The sequence below is a fragment of the Notamacropus eugenii genome, chromosome 1 (assembly GCF_028372415.1).
Source record: "Notamacropus eugenii isolate mMacEug1 chromosome 1, mMacEug1.pri_v2, whole genome shotgun sequence".
NCBI classification, from domain to species: Eukaryota; Metazoa; Chordata; class Mammalia; order Diprotodontia; family Macropodidae; genus Notamacropus; species Notamacropus eugenii.
The window spans coordinates 481,155,822-481,173,095 of NC_092872.1; the positions used below are offsets into that span (position 1 = coordinate 481,155,822).

At 42.2% G+C, this 17,274-nt stretch overlaps 1 protein-coding gene across 3 annotated transcripts; it reads right to left on the reverse strand.

Annotated features, from left to right (window-relative positions):
* Positions 1-195: 195 nt before the first annotated feature.
* On the reverse strand, positions 196-9,395 carry ASB6 (ankyrin repeat and SOCS box containing 6). 3 transcript variants are annotated; one of them, XM_072632665.1, is made up of 7 exons: positions 9,294-9,395; positions 6,491-6,673; positions 5,029-5,210; positions 3,787-3,893; positions 3,448-3,556; positions 2,502-2,588; positions 196-2,271 (listed from the first exon to the last, which is right to left on the reverse strand). In XM_072632665.1, the coding sequence occupies exons 2-7, from the start codon at positions 6,601-6,603 to the stop codon at positions 1,604-1,606; spliced, it is 1,266 nt and encodes a 421-aa protein (XP_072488766.1). In that variant the 5' UTR covers positions 6,604-6,673; positions 9,294-9,395; the 3' UTR covers positions 196-1,603. The 3 variants fall into 3 exon arrangements, with proteins under 3 accessions (XP_072488766.1, XP_072488768.1, XP_072488767.1); XM_072632667.1 differs by having other exon boundaries at positions 4,423-5,210; positions 9,294-9,312; XM_072632666.1 differs by lacking the exon at positions 9,294-9,395 and adding an exon at positions 8,666-9,163.
* Between the last annotated feature and the right edge of the window lie 7,879 nt (positions 9,396-17,274).

Here is a 17,274-nt window from a genome sequence, read left to right on the forward strand (position 1 = left end):
TTTGCTATTACTCACGAGCAGACCACTCCTTTCTTCCAGATATCTACACCTGGGCTGTTTCTGTCCTCAGAAGTCTCACCTGATGGCTCACTACTTTTTCTCCACTGGCTACTGGCAAAACTTTTGCTATTCTTAACAGTGGAAGATAGAAAATGTGACTCTTAAAACTCTTGAGAGAAAGAGACTCTGTCAGTGTTTAATTTTACAAAAGATCTTATTTAATTGTTTGAGCTTACATCAGTGCAGTATAGCGTAGTGTTACACATCTTCAGATGACCAGCATATCTTCAAAAGTTTTGTGGGGAGGGGACAGTGACTGTGGGTTTTGGCAGTGAAGTTTCACAGTCTGAAATTAACTAAATGGTGATTTCCCATACTCAGTTGAAGCTCTCTCACAAAGACAAGACTGACTTTGATAAAAGGCCACATACTTGAATATACTCATAATTGTTTTTAAACACAAGTAGTACCATATATAGCACTTTATTTTCCAGTAGTGAAATGAGAAAGCTCCTGGTTTTGGCACTTTACCCATAACTTACACTGGGGATAGGGAGACTATCAACATGTTAACAATGTTAGGTTCTTTTTACAGACTACCTACAGCCCACTGATAAGGTGAGGTAGTTCAAACCAGCTGTATTTACACACAATGCATTGTGACCTAACGTTTCAGCCTCGTAGCTCTGCAGTGCTGTTAGAAAGAGGTCTGAGCTTATCTTTCACCTATGGGAGAATAAGTGAATTTATGCAAGTTTTCAGTAGCTATTTTCCCCTGCCACCCAAAAGGCACTTTGGCAGGAGCTGCCAAGTAACAGCCAAGAGAACCTGTGGTGAAAAATAAGAGAGCAAAGGGCTACTTACATCTGACCTCCTCTTCCCACCCCACCCCCCACGCCTCTTAAAATCCCTTCAATTAGCGGGAATAAATAATATCACCTTTTACCAAATGACTTCTCCAACTGGGAAGAATGTTAAATTTCCTACAGCTCCCAGAAGACCAAATGTTTGTTAAAACCTAAGAGAGGTTCACAGAGCAGTGGTATTTGTACCAACATAGGCATATTTCTTGTTCCCTCCAATACAACGTAGAGGTGAGCTTCAGTGGCCCAACTGCTGCACTGCAAGTAAACTCCCACTTTAAAGAGATGCAAATTAAAGGATATCATAGCTTCTCCCAGACCTAGAATCCAGTGCTTGTTTTCTTCAGGCAAGGGTTGGGGTCCGTAGCCCAGGGGGCAGAGCCACCTTTAATAATGCATCTTGTATTAGGAATGAGTGAAGCTTCTATTATCAAGCACCCTGGTCAGAAACCCTAGGGGACATCCACCTATCTTTCCTAGTACCCAGCAAGAACCAGGTCTTTCCCAAACCTCTTTTTTGTTTAGATGGAGATAAATGAGGAAAGGGGCTACCCCCTCTCTCCTCCCAGAACCCAGGGACCTACACTTATTTGGTGCATAAATGGTCAAATTGTCACATTAAAGATGCACCAACCATTGTGCCTTTCAACCTGGGAAATCTCAAGAGATCCAGGGGAGGGGGCGGAGGACAGGGCTGGCAGGAGACAAATGGAAGATGAAGGGGCTTGCCTGAGTCCTTATCAGACATCATCATCATTAGAACCACTGTGCTCAATGAGAAGATACCACTTTAGCCTGTCAGGAAGAGGTAGGGCCTTGACCTTGATGTCCACAGGCCAAGGTCGGAGCTGCTGGCGAATGTACACACGACACAAATGTTTAAGGGGTGGGGGACAGTACTGTAGTTGCTTCAAGGAAGTATAGAGGGCCTTAATCTTTTCTGCCAGGCAGCCAGCAGGGTTGACCTCAAAGTTGCTAGGCAGCTGGATTCTCTGGGAACTAGCTACCATGAGCTCCAAAACAGTCTCTGCTTTCTGCAAGAGTTCAGAGTGGCTTTCATCTTCAGGGCAGCCTGGGTGGGAACAGAGTCTCTCAAAGATAATATGGAAGCCAGACCAGCAAGATGGGCCGTGAAGGGAGCAATTGTAGGAGACTCCAGATTCCAGAAGGAAACACAAGAGTGGAAAGTGTAGCTTAAAGTTCTTGAGGCAGATATTAGTGAGAGATTCATGGGGTGGGCATTCACTAGGGTCTGCTCCATGAGCCAGTAGCAGCTGAGTGACACGGAAGCAGAACCGGTTGATCATACGGGCTTCCTCTTTGTCCCCTCCCACTGTTTCACCAAGCAGGAAGATGATGCATGTAAAGACTGTGTCACCATCTTTGGTGGTGGCCTTTACATTTGCTCCTGGAACATAAAAGAAAGATCACACTGCTAATAGGGCCAGTATATAAATTAAAAGAGATTAATGGACCCAGGTATTCATAGTAGATAAACCTACACCAGAATGGTAAAATTGTGTACCCAACATGTGAAGAAATCATTAAGGTCAGAAAGAAAGTGGACAAAGGGGGAATATGAGTGGAAGTTATTACATATAAAGTGGGCCTTCATAATGCCTAGCCACAGCTACCTACCTCCTTCCAACAAGAGCCGGATATTCTCAGTGTTATGGATTTGGACCCCATCGCTACTGGCTAGCGCATGAAGCAAAGCTGTCTTTCCTGTAGAAGGACAACACTGTTAGTAAATATATTCAGCATCGTGAAGGAGACTGTCTAGCTAAGGGTTGTTGTATGTGTGGAGAAAGAGCTACCTCTGAAAATATCCCATGCAGCCAGAGCTGCTGCTCTCCTGGACACTAATAAGGCCTCTACTGCTTCTATTCCTTGGATTAAGGGGATAGCACAGAAAGGTAAATAAGACTTTGCAAAACAAAGACGTATTTCAGGGAAGTTATATTTTGAGTTTAGGTCAGGGAACTTTAACCTATTTTGTACCACAGAACCCTTCTCAATGTTCTAAGAAGATGTATAATACATTAGGATCACAAAGGAAACCAATCATTGAAATTCAGTTCTCAAAATATTTAAAATACAGTATTGCAGACCCCAGTTTTTGAACCCCTAACCTAAACCCTGGGCTAGTTTGGTAGCCCACAAAAGGTGAGTGAAGTCCTAGGTACACCCCTTTATGACTCATTGTAGCTGAAAACCAATGCTAGGGTGGGAAGGGACTCAGGGAGTCAATAAAGTACAGCTACTTCATTTTTAGTATGCTTTGCCAACTATGGGGAAATAAAGCTTTGTATGTTACGAGTGCCTTTCAGAAGAATTACTTGACACCCTAGTGAGAAGAAAATGTATGCTAAGTATATTATTTAGAGCTAAACTATTAGCAAAGGTAACCAGAATAGAACTTGGCAGCCTTAGGGTCCATGGACCTGTGCTACAACAATAAACCACCATTCACTTTCTTTCTAATTCTAGATTTCCTTTTTTGGGAGGGGAAGGAGTTTGAAGAGGGAAGGATTCATATCATATTCATAGAGTGTTATCAACCTATCCTCCAAGAGCTACCAACCATGCTTGTCAGCTGCATTAACATCAGCCCCAAGGTCCAGAAGTCGTTGCAAGCAGGGCAGCCGTTCAGGTTCCTCACTGGCCAAGTCCAGGGGACTGCTCTCATGGATCTGAGCAGGAAGAACAGAAGGGGGATGGGGTTAACCAAAAGCCATCAGTGGTCACTGGGGTAGGATGGGGGAAGGAATTAGAACTTAAAAGAATCTAGGTGGGCTTCTTAGAGATGGGACATTAAAAGAAGCTTTGGATAAATGCCATTCTTAGCATGGGCTTGCTATAATATGTAGAGATGGTTATAAGCTTCCAAGCTTTTTCATCCTTTATCCCTGGACCAGCATACCCGGTCTCTTCTGTTAATGTCAGCCCCATGATGCACCAGCAGCTCTACCATGTCAGGTTGATTTCGGAGGACAGCAATGTGCAGAGCAGTGTAGTAAGTGACAGGATCTAAAGACAGAGAGGATATGAGATTTCAACGTCCAAAGCAACATACACACTCTATCCCACAACATCTAGCTCCGGAGCCCAGCTTTGGTCTCATAGTAATAGGTTCTACAGATGTATTGCCAGACACCACAAAGGCATCAAGGGCAAAAGATGTAAGATGGAACAACAACAAAATTGAGGCTCGTTCATTTCTTCCTGATTAGAACCATTTATCTAGTCCTATGGTAATTAAGCAGGACCTTCCCTTCCCTAAACTCATCCAGTTTTACACCAGGATTTCCCCTCCCACTTAGTAATTCAAATTCAAGCCAATGATTCTCAGCCAAATCCTCCCTTCTAAAGCTTTCACAAATCAAAAGTGCTGGACTAGCAGTAGAGTCTAGTCAGTCCTGAGGACAAGCACAACATGCTCCACCCAACCCCGCTATCTGTAATGAAAGCAGCTGTGAGTCACCAATGGCACAACTGTTAAAATGCTTTCTCTAGCTATACGTTACCCATGACTGCCCACTACCCAGGCCCTACCTACCCCATGCCATCCAAGGACCACATTCTCCTTTGCATGAAGCAGCCTGGTTCTGTGGCCATTTACACGACAGGAAACTAACGCCTTCGTGCCATGATTTATGCCCAAAGCAGCTTATCTGCTCTCCTCTCCACACGGTATTAACAAATAAACTGCAAGACAGCTCAGAGAAAAGCAGCAAGAAATTATCTTCTCTTAGGCCTGGGCTCAGTGCCAGCAGGCACATTTTCATTAACGTTAATGGGAGAGGCGACATAACTGGGGACTTGGGGAAAGGCTGCTAAATCAATCACACAGGAGGAGCTGAAGCAAAGACAGGCTTCAGCTAGAACAGAGGTGGCAAGAGAACCATTTAAAAGGCAGAGAGAGGAGGAGGCATTCAGCCAAGTCCTCTTCTCCCCCTCATTAGGCATTTGCCCACAAGTTGAAAGCTGCTTTCAGAGCTTAAACAATAAAAATTAAAGTGACACCTGAGGAATCAAAAAACCAGAAACATCCAAGGCCTGGCCTTTACACCAAGGTATGATCTCACTCTTAAGCTGCCTGCTCAGCCCCTACTAGGGCTGTCAGAGAAACTATTTTAGAATGAAACACCACTAATCAACTGACCTTCAAAGTTGAGGTTAGCTCCATTCTGCAACAGGGTGTCAGCCGCATGTGTCAGCCCAAGCTCTGCCATCTTCAGCAAGGAATAGCTCACACCTTCCTGGTAAAAGGGGGAATGCGCCTCCCTCTCCAATAGCTCATTGAGAAGAAGGACCCGACTTCCATCATCAGCCAGGTAAGTTGGGCTAAGACATAGGAAGGAAACCAGAAGGTTAGAAGGGAACACACTGGAATGAGGCCCAAACATAAGACATCTGGTATGAATGGGTAATACCTTCTTGAAGACCTGCTCTATGTTAAAAAAGAAAAATGCCTGCCTCAGTATTATGGTTTAGTCCTGTACTAAAATTGCCCATTTGATCATTTGCTCAGCTCTAAAAATTTTCTGACAATTTTTTATACAATGATATTTATCTGCTGAATGAGACCTCATGCCAGTGTTGAATACTGGAGATTTACAAAGTCCTAGGTTCCTCTCACTGGCTTCTCTGGATGCTTTCTCAGATTACTGCCTGATGGGATGCCTTCAGTGTGAAGCTATACACTTGGGACTGATTTGGTCAGCAATGTCAAGGAGCTGGGATATCAAGTTAAAAAAATACTACAAGTATCAAGAATTCAATCTATCATTGCTCTTAGTAATTCCAGAATGATGAAAAGGCAATCTATTTTTCTACCCTATTTTTACACACTCCTTCCTAAACAGACTCCCTTTATATGAAAATTAAAACAAGTCTAAATTACAGAATGTCAGAGGTGAAAGGGATCTTTCGTGATCATCCAAACCTTATAACAGTATGTAGTTGTTTTTTTTCCCAACATAGTTGGAAGCTTTTTAGCCACAAATGGTTTCCTAAAAATTATATGGAAACTTTCCTACAGAGGTTCATGCACATCCACTGGCCAAAACTGTAAATGCTGAGACGATACTAGTCATTAAAGGACATTATAGGACATAGTTATGCCTCAATTTTCAGGTAAATCTAATACATGAAAATGTAGGTTGCCACAGAAGGCATATTAGGGGAGTGACTTTTCCCCTTCCAAAAGGATTTAACGTAGTATTCTGTAAGGGTTTGCTCCTCAGATGCACGTTAAAAAGATTTGATGGCCAGATCACGCAACTTCAGAGACACACTTGAATATGATGTACTGATACAAAGGCACTATCTCCATTCATCTCTATTACAGATAGAGGATATCAAGATACAAGGAGGAAGAAAACTGAGGCAAAAATGTAGGTTTCTCTAAAACCACAAAGTCTTGGTTAAAATTCTGGGCTATGACCCCGTGAATACAGTACCCTGATTCCTGATTCACTGCTTCCTAAAGACTGGTACTGGCTCTCTCATCTTTGCCCCAGTTACAGAATTCATTGTCAGAAAGCTTGTATCTCCACTTTCCATAAGTATCAGGTAGCCTTCACTGCTTTAAACAAACCATAGAGGAAAAAAAATGTAATTACCTCTCCAGACTGTCCTGTCTGTCAGGATCTTGTATCCCCAGAGATCCCAAAATTGTATCTACCAAAGGCTGGTACTCAAAAATGATCCTCCGGAAGCCATGCAGAAAGGGCATTGTGGCAGTTTGGTCGGAGTTCCCAAACGAGACTCTTGCATCAGTTGCAAGAGTTAAGGGCTGGTTTTCTCTGAAATCAAGAGATTGATCTGGGTTCATTCCCTTAGTGGAGTCTCTAAGCATTTCTATATTGCTTCAGAAAATAAGACGTGCATAAAAAAAGTAAAGAATCACAGACTATTATGAGTTGAACAGTAACTTAGGATCATTTATAGTCCAACACCCTCATTTTACTGCTGAAGAAACTAAGACCCTGAGAAGTCAAGTGACTATCCTAAGATCATACAGTTCATGTTTGACAGAGCAGAGTGACAGAACCATGTCTCCCGAGTTCTAGCCCAGGAAGTAATATCCACATCACAATGTCTCTTAAGCCCACCCAAATGAAAACACTCTCATCTTTTAGCCTATAAGAAGCCTCTGAGTGTTCCATAGCTGTGTTTTATAGATAGTGAGGCTCAGGGAGGAGGCTATCAGCAATACAGACAAGGTGCCAGGGACTGCTATGACATTAGAACTACTGCTGCTACACTGATAAACAACATTTACTAGTTGGATGATCGATCCAAGACAGTTCCAAAGGACCCATGATGAAAAATGCTGTCCACCTCCAGAGAGAACTGATGAACTCTGAATGCAGATTGAAGCACACTTTTTAAAAAAAACACTTTGTTTTACTTTGTGTTTTCTTTTTAACATGGCTAACGGAAACATGTTTTTCATGACTTCACATGTACAACTGAAATCAAATTACTTGCTTTCTCAAGGAGGGGAAGAGAGAATTTAGAACGCAAAATTTTAAATATCACTGTTAAAATTTTTTTTACCCCTAACTGGGAAATATTTAATCAAATAAATAAAAATAATTTTTAAAAAAGAACTACTGCTATAAGTTCCCTGAGAATAGAGATGATGTTTAATTCATCTTTGTCTCTTCCCCTGCACCTAGGGCAGTACAGTCACATAAGAGATACTTAATAAATATTTGCTGAATTAATGCATGAGTCAGGTTTTCTCTGAGTTGAAAGGGACATTGGATGTTATCTAATCTAACCCATTTCTGAATGGGAATTCCCCCTACAACAACCCAAGAAATGGTCATCCGGCTTCTCTTTGATGTTTCCCAGTGATCTCCTTGGACAGCCCAGCACATTTTTGTACAGATCTTCACTGCTGGCAAGGTTTCCTTAGATTATGCAGAAAGCGGCCTCACTGTAAGTAACTTCTACCCCATTGGCTCCTAGGCCTGCCCTCTAGAGGTCCCATGGGGAGCAGGTCTAATCCTTCTTCCACATAAATGCATTATCTTTCCTCCTTGGCACCTCAAGTCACACGTGGTGATTCCCTTAAGTTTATATATAATATCATGCTTATATATAACACAATAATCTGCTTATATATAGTACTTCCTACATTATAGTTCTGTATGATTTCTGCTTATAGTAATATATTTTTGATTCCCCTACCAAACTGTGACCTCCATGGCATGAAGGACTATGTCATCTTACCTGCCTCTCTTCCCACTGTGGGATACAATGCTCTCTACACATAGCATCATAAATATATGTCAAATAAATGCTTGCATCTACACTAGCTGTATGGAATTGAGATCCCTAAACACCCAAGAGGCTGCGTTCAGTTCAACTGAACAACATTTACTAAGCATGCATCTGAAAGCAGAGAGGGGAAGTTATTTCTCCAGTCATCACGTAAATAAGTGGCAAAGCCTACGTATTTATATACTTTCTTACACTTATGTCGTATAAGTTAAAGACACATGGCAAAGCACTTTGGGTAGGGAGTGCCTTCCCACTGTGCCTTCCATAGTGTTTTAAAGGTTGCACAATATTTTCCTTGAAATCTCATTAAAAGAAACTGAAGCTCTTGGCAATGAACTGTCCAAGACCACACAGCTAGAAAATAGCTGCGCCAAAACAATATTCAGGTAGAATACACACACACACACACACACACACACACACACACACGTCTTCAGGACACAGGACAGGACAGGCTGGTGAAGAGGCCGTCTCTGTGCTATGTCAGAGGACAAGGTACTGACCGGGGCAAACGAGCTCCCCCTGTGACCTAGGCAATTCGCTTTCCTTCTCTGGGCCTGCGTGTCCTCATCTACAAAACGCGGAGAAGACTCAAGCCAAAGAACGTGGCTGTCTTCTTTCAGAACTTTAAATCCCTCCAGGTGAGCTGTCAATTATTACGAGGGGAGGGCAGGAGGCTCCCTGGAGAAGGCAGCAAGCACAGGATGGAGAGTGCGGGGCTCGGCTTCACCCTGAGGAGAGCTGGGTGCAGCCATGGAGGTTGCCGAGCAGCCATCGGCCGGGGGGAAAGACTTCCTAAGAGTTAACACTGCCCTGCAGAGAATGGCCGCCGGGCTAAGCAGCGAGCTCCCCCTCGGCGGCGGTGCCCAGTCCGAGGCCGGATGACCGCCTGTCAGGGATGCAGGGCAGGGTGAGACGCCGGGCCCCTCGGATCGCGCCCCAAGGAGACGCCGGCAGGACCCGCGCGGCAATGGGCCGGAGCTGCGTCTCCGGCCCGGCCCAGGCGGCCCCGATTCCAGCCCTGCCCTCCGCCCTTTTCCCTCCCGAGACTCCGGCTCGAGCCACCACCCCGGCCCCTCAGCCCTGCGCCTGCCCGGGTGCCCCATAGCTCCAGCGGCCGGCCCCGCTCACCCTCATCGATCCCGCGTCCGAAGCTGCAGGGAACCCGGCACCGGAGGTGACGGCAGCTGTCTGGAGGAAGAGAACGGAAGCGGCAGAAGGTACTGGAGCGGAGGGATCCCTACGCCTTGCGCCCCCTTGTGGGCCGGAGGGGCAGGACAGGGCGACGAGAAGTGATGCGAAGCGGGGCGAGGAGGGGCGGGGCGGGGCGGGGCGAGGAGGGGCGGGGCGCGATAGAACTTTCCCGCGACTAGGCAATGGGGCTGGGCTGAGAACTGGAGATCCCTGGCCTCTCTACCTGTCCGAGTTTTCCCCATCTGTGAAATGAGGGGCCTACACAGAATAGTCTCTGAAGTGTTTCTTAACTGTGACATTTAACTCCTGACGTTCTCTTCATTCAATAGAAAAGTTTTATTTTTGTTTTTCGGTTTTGTTGGGTTTTTGATTTGTTTTTTGGTGGAAACCTGTAATCCTTGACATATGGGGAACATCCTGTCTGTTTTCAAAAGGGATGTGACAGGATCTCCTAAATTTAAAAAAAATCAAGATGAAAAGCTAAAAGAGGAAAGCCTTTGCAGTTTAGTCGATGGGATAGCTTTTACTTTCTTTTCTTTCCTCCTTGGCCTATAAGGAAATTGTTAAAGGAGCCCAAACAACAAAAAATCCAACGTGTTCGACTTTTAATAAAGCCTACTGTAACATGATAGACAGGAGCCATGTAAGACGTGTGGATATAAAAGATGAAAAAATGAGGCGGCACCTACACACAAGAACCACAGAGGGCGAGCTAGGAAAGACTTTAGAGGTCATCTAGTCAAATCCTCTCATTTTATAAATGAGAAAACTGAGACTCGGAGACATTAAGTGATCTGCCCCCAGAGGCCCCAGCATTTCCACACAGGCCTTCTGACTGCAAAAACAAACTTTCCATTGTACCACGTTACTTCAGGGATATGAGAAACGTGTACAAATAAGTTTAACCCTGGTCAAGTCATTCAATCTCTGCTGGCTCAGTTTCCTCACCTGTAAAATAAGGGGATTGGACCTGCTAGCCTCAAAGGGCCCTTCTAGCTCAAAATCTATAGTCCTATAAAGTAGAATATAAGGTAGAATATGATTGGGACGTAGGAAAAATCCATTCGAAATTCTCTACCAAAATTTGAGGAGGGAGCAATCATTTTCAACTAGAAAAATCAAGGAAGGCTTTGTGGAGGAGGTGATACCTAAGGTGAATCAAGAACAAAGAGAAATTTCCTTTTTTTTTCCTTTTCAACAATTTAATTATGTTTAATTAACCAGCATTTATAGTCTGTCCCTCCCACAACCCTCCATTGGAAAAAAAAATAAAAATAGAGAAATATGTGACAAATATGCAAAATCATAATTAAGCACCCTTTCAACTCCCCCCTAAGCCTTTTTTGTCTTCCCTGATTACATTGTCGCTATAAGCCCCTCAAAGGCAGAAGCAGTCTTTGTTTTTTCTTATTTGTATCCCCAGTGCTTAGTACAGTGCCAGCTGGGCACATAGTAGGCACTTAATGAATGTTTATTGAATTAAATTGAATCAAGCAAAAATAAATTCCTGCATTGGCTATGTCTAAAAATGTGTGTCTAAGGGAATCTGGGTGGCACAGTGGATAGAGCACCTGCCCTGGAGTCACAAGGATCTGAGTTCAAATCCAGCATCAGACACTTTATACTTACTAGCTGTGTGACCCTGGGCAAGTCACTGAACCCCCATTGCCTCTGTATAGTGAGTCCATCATCCCTCTGGCATTCTTCGTCATCAGTCCTCTGAACAACGTTGTTGCATTTCTCAGCCGTCTGTCTTTGCAGTGTTGTTATTGCATAAGTTGTTTTCCTGGTTCTATTCACTTTTCTCTGCATCATTTCAAACATGTCTTCCCAGGTTTTCCTGAAACTATCCTTTTCATCATTTCTAGTGACCCAATAGTATTCTATTGTATTCATATATCAAAATTGATCCAGTCATTTACCGATGGATGGACACCTTAGTTTCCAATTCCTTTGTTACTACAAAAAGAGCTGCCACAATAAAAGAATTTTGAGTCTAAAATGAGAAGGGATGAGAGGGACACCTGTATTGATACAAAGACTGGGTGAAGGGGGGTACTGTGAAATGAAGTTAGAAAGGTTTGTTAGGGTTGGATTGTAGAAGACCTTACATGTCAGGCTAAAGAGTTTATATCTTCATCCCAAGGGCAATAGAGAGCCATTGAAGGTTTTTCAGAGGGAAGTGACATCAACTGTGCCTTAGAAAGATTCAGGTAGGCTTATATGACTCAAACAGAAGTCAGAGAGACTGGAGAAAAATCTATTTTTAAAAATGATTACTAGAGTGCAAGCCAGAGGTGATTAGGACCCAAACCACAGTGGTGGCCATGTAAGTGGAAGAAAAGGGGGACAGTTGCAAGAGTGAGGTGTTGTCTACAGCACTTGGAGATAGAGAGGATAGGTGTGAAGGAGGAGGAGGAGGGAAGGATCAGAAGTCATTCTAAGGTTTTGAGCCCGCATAATTAGGCAGCATTGTCAACGGAATTTAGAGGAGAAATGGACAGGAGGGGTAAATTTAGAGGGGACCATGAATGTAAATTTGGTTTGGGATGTGTAGAATTCTCAGTACCAAAGGGCAATCTAGGTGGTGATGTGTAGACAGTGGTTGAATGCAAGATTAAAGCTAAGGAGAAAGATTTTGTGTTCTGAGGTCCCATCTAGCTCTGGCAGTTAATCTCAAAAAGTTCCCTGGCTCTTTGGGCTCTAGGATTCTCTATGATCAGGACACTTGGACCAAGGGTATGGCAAGGGGAATGGGAGCATTCATTGTTCATGAATGGTTATGGTGACTAGGATGAGTTCAGAGGCAGGATAAAGGCCGAAGAGCCCTCAAGCTCTCTTCTTCCACTTTTCCTCATTATTGCACAGCCGGAACAAGGCTTTCAGGGGATGGGGATTCACTCTGGATAATCAGAAAAGTTCTCATCAAGCAAGGGAGAATGTATTATCAATAACCACAAGGGGGCAGCATGGCTTCAAAATTGTAGTCCTGGGGCTCAACTATTCAGAAAAACATTGATTAAGCTCTTACGGTGTGTGAGGCCCTGTGATTGGCACTGGGTAGCCTTGGACCAGTGGAAAGATTAAAAAAAAGGTCATACTCCCTGCCTTCCTGAAACTTAGAGTCAAACAAGATGGAATCAGACCTCTGCACAAATAATTAGAATACCAAAAAAAAAGATCTATTAAAAATTCAAGGAGGGTGAGGACACTTGGAGAAGGTAACACTTTGTGCTGGGTCTGGGAAAGATATCAATAAGAAGGGATTACAGGGAGGCCTTCCGAGCCTAGCTGAATGCGTGATGTGGCAGGAGGTAGCATGAGGCTGGAGTAACCAGTAGTCCACCTATGTTTGGAACAAAGAGAGATAATGTGAAACACAGCTGGGAAAAACTGGTGTTGTCCAAGCCTTGTTCTAATGCCTTGTGGTGGTGGTGGCATGTAACTGAGCCTAAACCTTAGCAGGTTCTCCACCATGATGGAATAAGGCTAACAACCTTCATTTCTATAGTAATTTAAGGTTTGTAAAATACTTAATGTGTGTTAGGATGGGGGTTAACCCTGATCATCTAGCACATCCTTTCACACACTTAAAGTAACTAACAAGATCCAAGCCCTGAGACTTTTGTCAGAGGAGAACACCTCCAATGAGTCAATCAATCAGAAAAGTGAATAAATGTGAAGAACACTTAGATATATCTATGAAATCAGCTAATCAAAGGCATGTCAACGAGGTGCGACAGGAAGTCTGTTCTAATTAGTTGAGGGAATTCAGTCACACTCTGTGGGTTTTCTATAAAATTAGCAAGGTAATTCAGAAATCTCCCTGCTCCTAGCAGCTTAGTGGTGGAAGCCATCCCAGATAAACCACTGAGAAAAAAATTGGCCTTTGCCTCTCTCTTCTCCCTTTCCCCCTTTCAAACTTTGGAGAGGGAGGATTTGGAAGCTTCTCCCTGGGACAGTAGATGTCAGAGCCTAGGACAAACCTGACACACTGAAGGATGGCTGCTTCAGAACCCCAAGAGGAAACCCAGAATAAAAGCTTCACATCCCTGTGGGGAACTTCAGGAAGGAGGGGGAAAGACTTATGAATTACCTATTGCCACATGGAGTCCCTAAGTTTGGGCCAACTTTTCTTTGGATTTTGTAGTTATCACTGAATGGGGGATGGGGAGTAGGAAGGAGTTGGGGAAGGGTGCTCCTACTCTTCTTCCTGTACTACCTTAGTAGAATCTGCCTTTCTAAATGCTAATTAAATCTAGCTGATAAACTGATATCAGCTGATAATTATGGAGGGTGTATTATTAGAAAGATCCTCAAGAGTGTGCTGAAGTCAGCTAAAATAGTCTTGGGGAACCAGTTTTTAAATTTTCAGTGTGAGCATAGACACCTAGGAAATCAACAAACTACAAATTGTTGCTGTTTTCTTTTCATTCATGACCAATTATTCCTGACCCAATTTGGGGTCTTCTTGTCAAAGATGCTGGTTTGCCATTTCCTCCTCCAACTTATTTAACAGGTGAGGAAACTGAGGCAAACAGGGTTAAGTGACTTGCCCAAGCTCACACTGCTAGTTAGTATCTTCGGCCACATTTGAACTTAGGATCTCCTCAATCCAGGGCCAGCGCTCAATCCACTGCATTACTTAATCTTGTTCTGACCCATACTGATTGTATGACTCGGAGCAAATCACCGAATCTTTCAGTGCTGGTTCTCCATTATGCCATAAACCATTGAAATGTCAAGGAAATTCCAATATTTCAGCAAATAGTAACTGAATGAATCAAGTCAGTAAGCATTGCAATAAAAATATACATAAGTCACCGAAAATGGAGAAATGTAGGCTGAAGAAACATTGAGATTCACACCCTCGCCCACATGACACACATCTAGAGCCATGAACATCATATGTGCTCAGCCGGGATGACAGATGACTGGGCTGAAGGGCTCTTGACACTTCTAGTGGTACAGCTAGAGTGCTGGCCCCTTCATGAATTCTCATCCTCAGTTTCCCCATCTACAAAATGGCAGGGGGGGATGGACTAGTTGGCATCCAAGGGGCCTTCCAAGTCTAGGTCTGTGGTCCCTTATCACCCAGCTTCAGAAAGACCTTCTGCCCAGGACTAACAATCACTTTGAGGCCCTTATATGTCATCAATTTGTTCTGCAAAGAGCCCTTCCTTATTGAATGTTTGTTAAATGAATGGATGATCCCATGAACCCTTCCCTGTGGACACCAATAGGAAAACTGTATACAATTTTGGCAGCTTTGCAAAGCTGATAAGTAAAATCATAGATGGTGGAGAGGGCAAAAGGAGAAGGAACAAGGACACCACAACCTCCCTGTAACTTACAACGCTGAGAAGGTTGTCTGAAGCACAGAGAGATGATTTGACCTGCTCAGGGTCACATATCTTTGTCAGAACATGTATCCCAATGTTTGGTTCTGATGGAGGCCAGGATGAATCACTCCTGCAGCACTTGGGAATGAGCTTGAGGACAAGGCAAAGATAGGGTTGGAAGGAGAAAAGAGGAAGCCCAGAACTTGTTATGCCAAGAAAATTTTATTTCAAGACTGCTTTTTTCCTCTGCCTCCTCTGCTTCCTGCTACCTCACCCTGACTTACTTTATGCTTATGTGTGAGATACCAAAAAGCTGACCTAAAATAAATTTCAACTATTTGAATCTTATTTTTCCATTGGCTTACACTCTACTATTTGGGGTATGTTCCCAGGAAATACATGTTGAACCCAAGACCATAATGTCTTCTAGTGCAGGAACCAACCTATTATATTTCTTTATAACTCCCTAGGGCTGCCATTTACCTTCTCTTAAGCCTCAGTTTACCCATCTTTAAAATGGCTATAATGATAATATCTCCTACTTCACAAGGTTGTTGTGAGAATCAAAGGTGATAAAATTTATAAACTTAAAGGCTAAATAATTGTCAGCTATATTGTTGTTATTATTGGCATATATTATGTGCTCAATGAATAACAGCTGAATGGATGGATCTAAAATGTAGTAAACCTTTTAAAAGAAAACATTTTTTCTAATTAAACATTAATAATACTCAAACATAAGTCATTTGAGATAAAATACCACCGTGCTATAAGGAATGATGAGCTGGTTCATTTTAGAAAAACATGGAAAGACTTGCAGGAAATGAAGAATGAAATTAGAAGAACCAAGAAAACACTGTATACAGTAACAGCAATATTGTTTGAAGAACAACTGTGAATGACTAAATTATTCTGAGTATTATAAATACTCAAATCCCAACTATAAAGGACCTACGTTGCAAGATGCTATCCACCTCCAGAGAAAGAATTGATGAATAGAAGATACATACATACATACATATATATATATACATACACATATTTGTGTCTAACGGTAGTCTTTTTGAGTGTGGGATGGGGAGAACAGGAGAAAAACAAATAATTTTTTGATTTCTTGTATTTAAGTTCAAAATGAATGAAACAATTTTGACAAATCATTTTCCATTTATCCTATTTTTTAAAAAATCATTTGACGTAAATTGTGTTCTACAGTGGAAGCAAGGGCCCTACAAAATTTCTGCTGATCCCCTACAGTCCAGAAGAATGTTGACTCCTTAAAAGAAAGGATTTTCTTCATTTTTGTCTTCAAATCTCCAGTATCTAGTACAGGATCTCACACACACTGGTCAGTCAGTAAGTCAATCAGCATTTATCAAGCATTCACAACATGCCAGGCTCTATGCTAAGCTCTGGAAATACAAAGAAAGGCAAAAGACAGTCCATACTCTCAAGGACCTCACTGTCTAATGGGGAGAATACATACAAGGAGCTATGTACAAACAAGATATATACCAGGCAAATTGGAGATAATCAACAGGAAGAAGAAACTAGAATTAAGGGGGATTGGGAAAGACTTTAAAAAAAAGTTATAATAATGTCTTTTGTTTTTACATTTCTATAGTTTCCCTGTGTCCCTCCCTGTCTCCTTATCAGAGAGCTGCCCCATTTAATAAATAGTATTTCTTAAAGAAAGAAAAAGAAGAGAAAAAAGCCAGCATGATATTAATTAATACAATGAAAAACTCTGAAAATATGTGTAATGTACAATACTCCCACCTCTGCAAAGGGGGGTGGTATTTTCCTCTTATATTTCTTCTTTTGAGCCATACTGGTTCTTCATAATTTTGTAAAATCACTTTTGATTTATGTATGGCTGTTCTTTCCATTTACATTGTTATAGGCATCCTGTGTATTGCTTCTTGGCTCTGATTACTTCATTCTTTCCATGCTTTTTGTATTCATTACATTTGTCGTTTCTTAGAACCCATTTATGTACTACAGTTTGTTTAGCTAGTCCCCAATTAATGAGCATCTACTTAGTTTCCAATTCTTTGCTATCACAAAAAAGTACTGCTATAAATATTGTTAATATAATATAGGTACTTTCTTGTCAGTGACCTCTTTAGTGTATAAACACAGTAACTTAATTTCTGGTCAAAAGGTATGAATATTCTAGTCACTTTACTTGCATTATTCCAAACTTCTTTCTAAAGTAGTTATACCAATTTGCAACTCCACCAGCAATGTACCAGTATGCCTATCTTCCCACAACCCCTCCAACCGTGACTGTTTTCCTCTTTTGTCATCTTTGCCAATTTTAAGGATGTGAAATGAAACTTCAGGGTTGTTTTAATTTGAATTCCTCTTGTTATTAGTGATTTGGAGAATTCTTTCACATGGTTGTTAATACTTTGGAATTCTTCCTTTGAGAACTATTTGTTCATATTCTTTGATCACATAGCTATTGGGGAATGACTTCTAGTGATAGATTGATAGATTTAGATATATCTATATGTAGATATATACATATATCTATGATAAATAACTAGATCCATACTATCTATATCTATATTTGT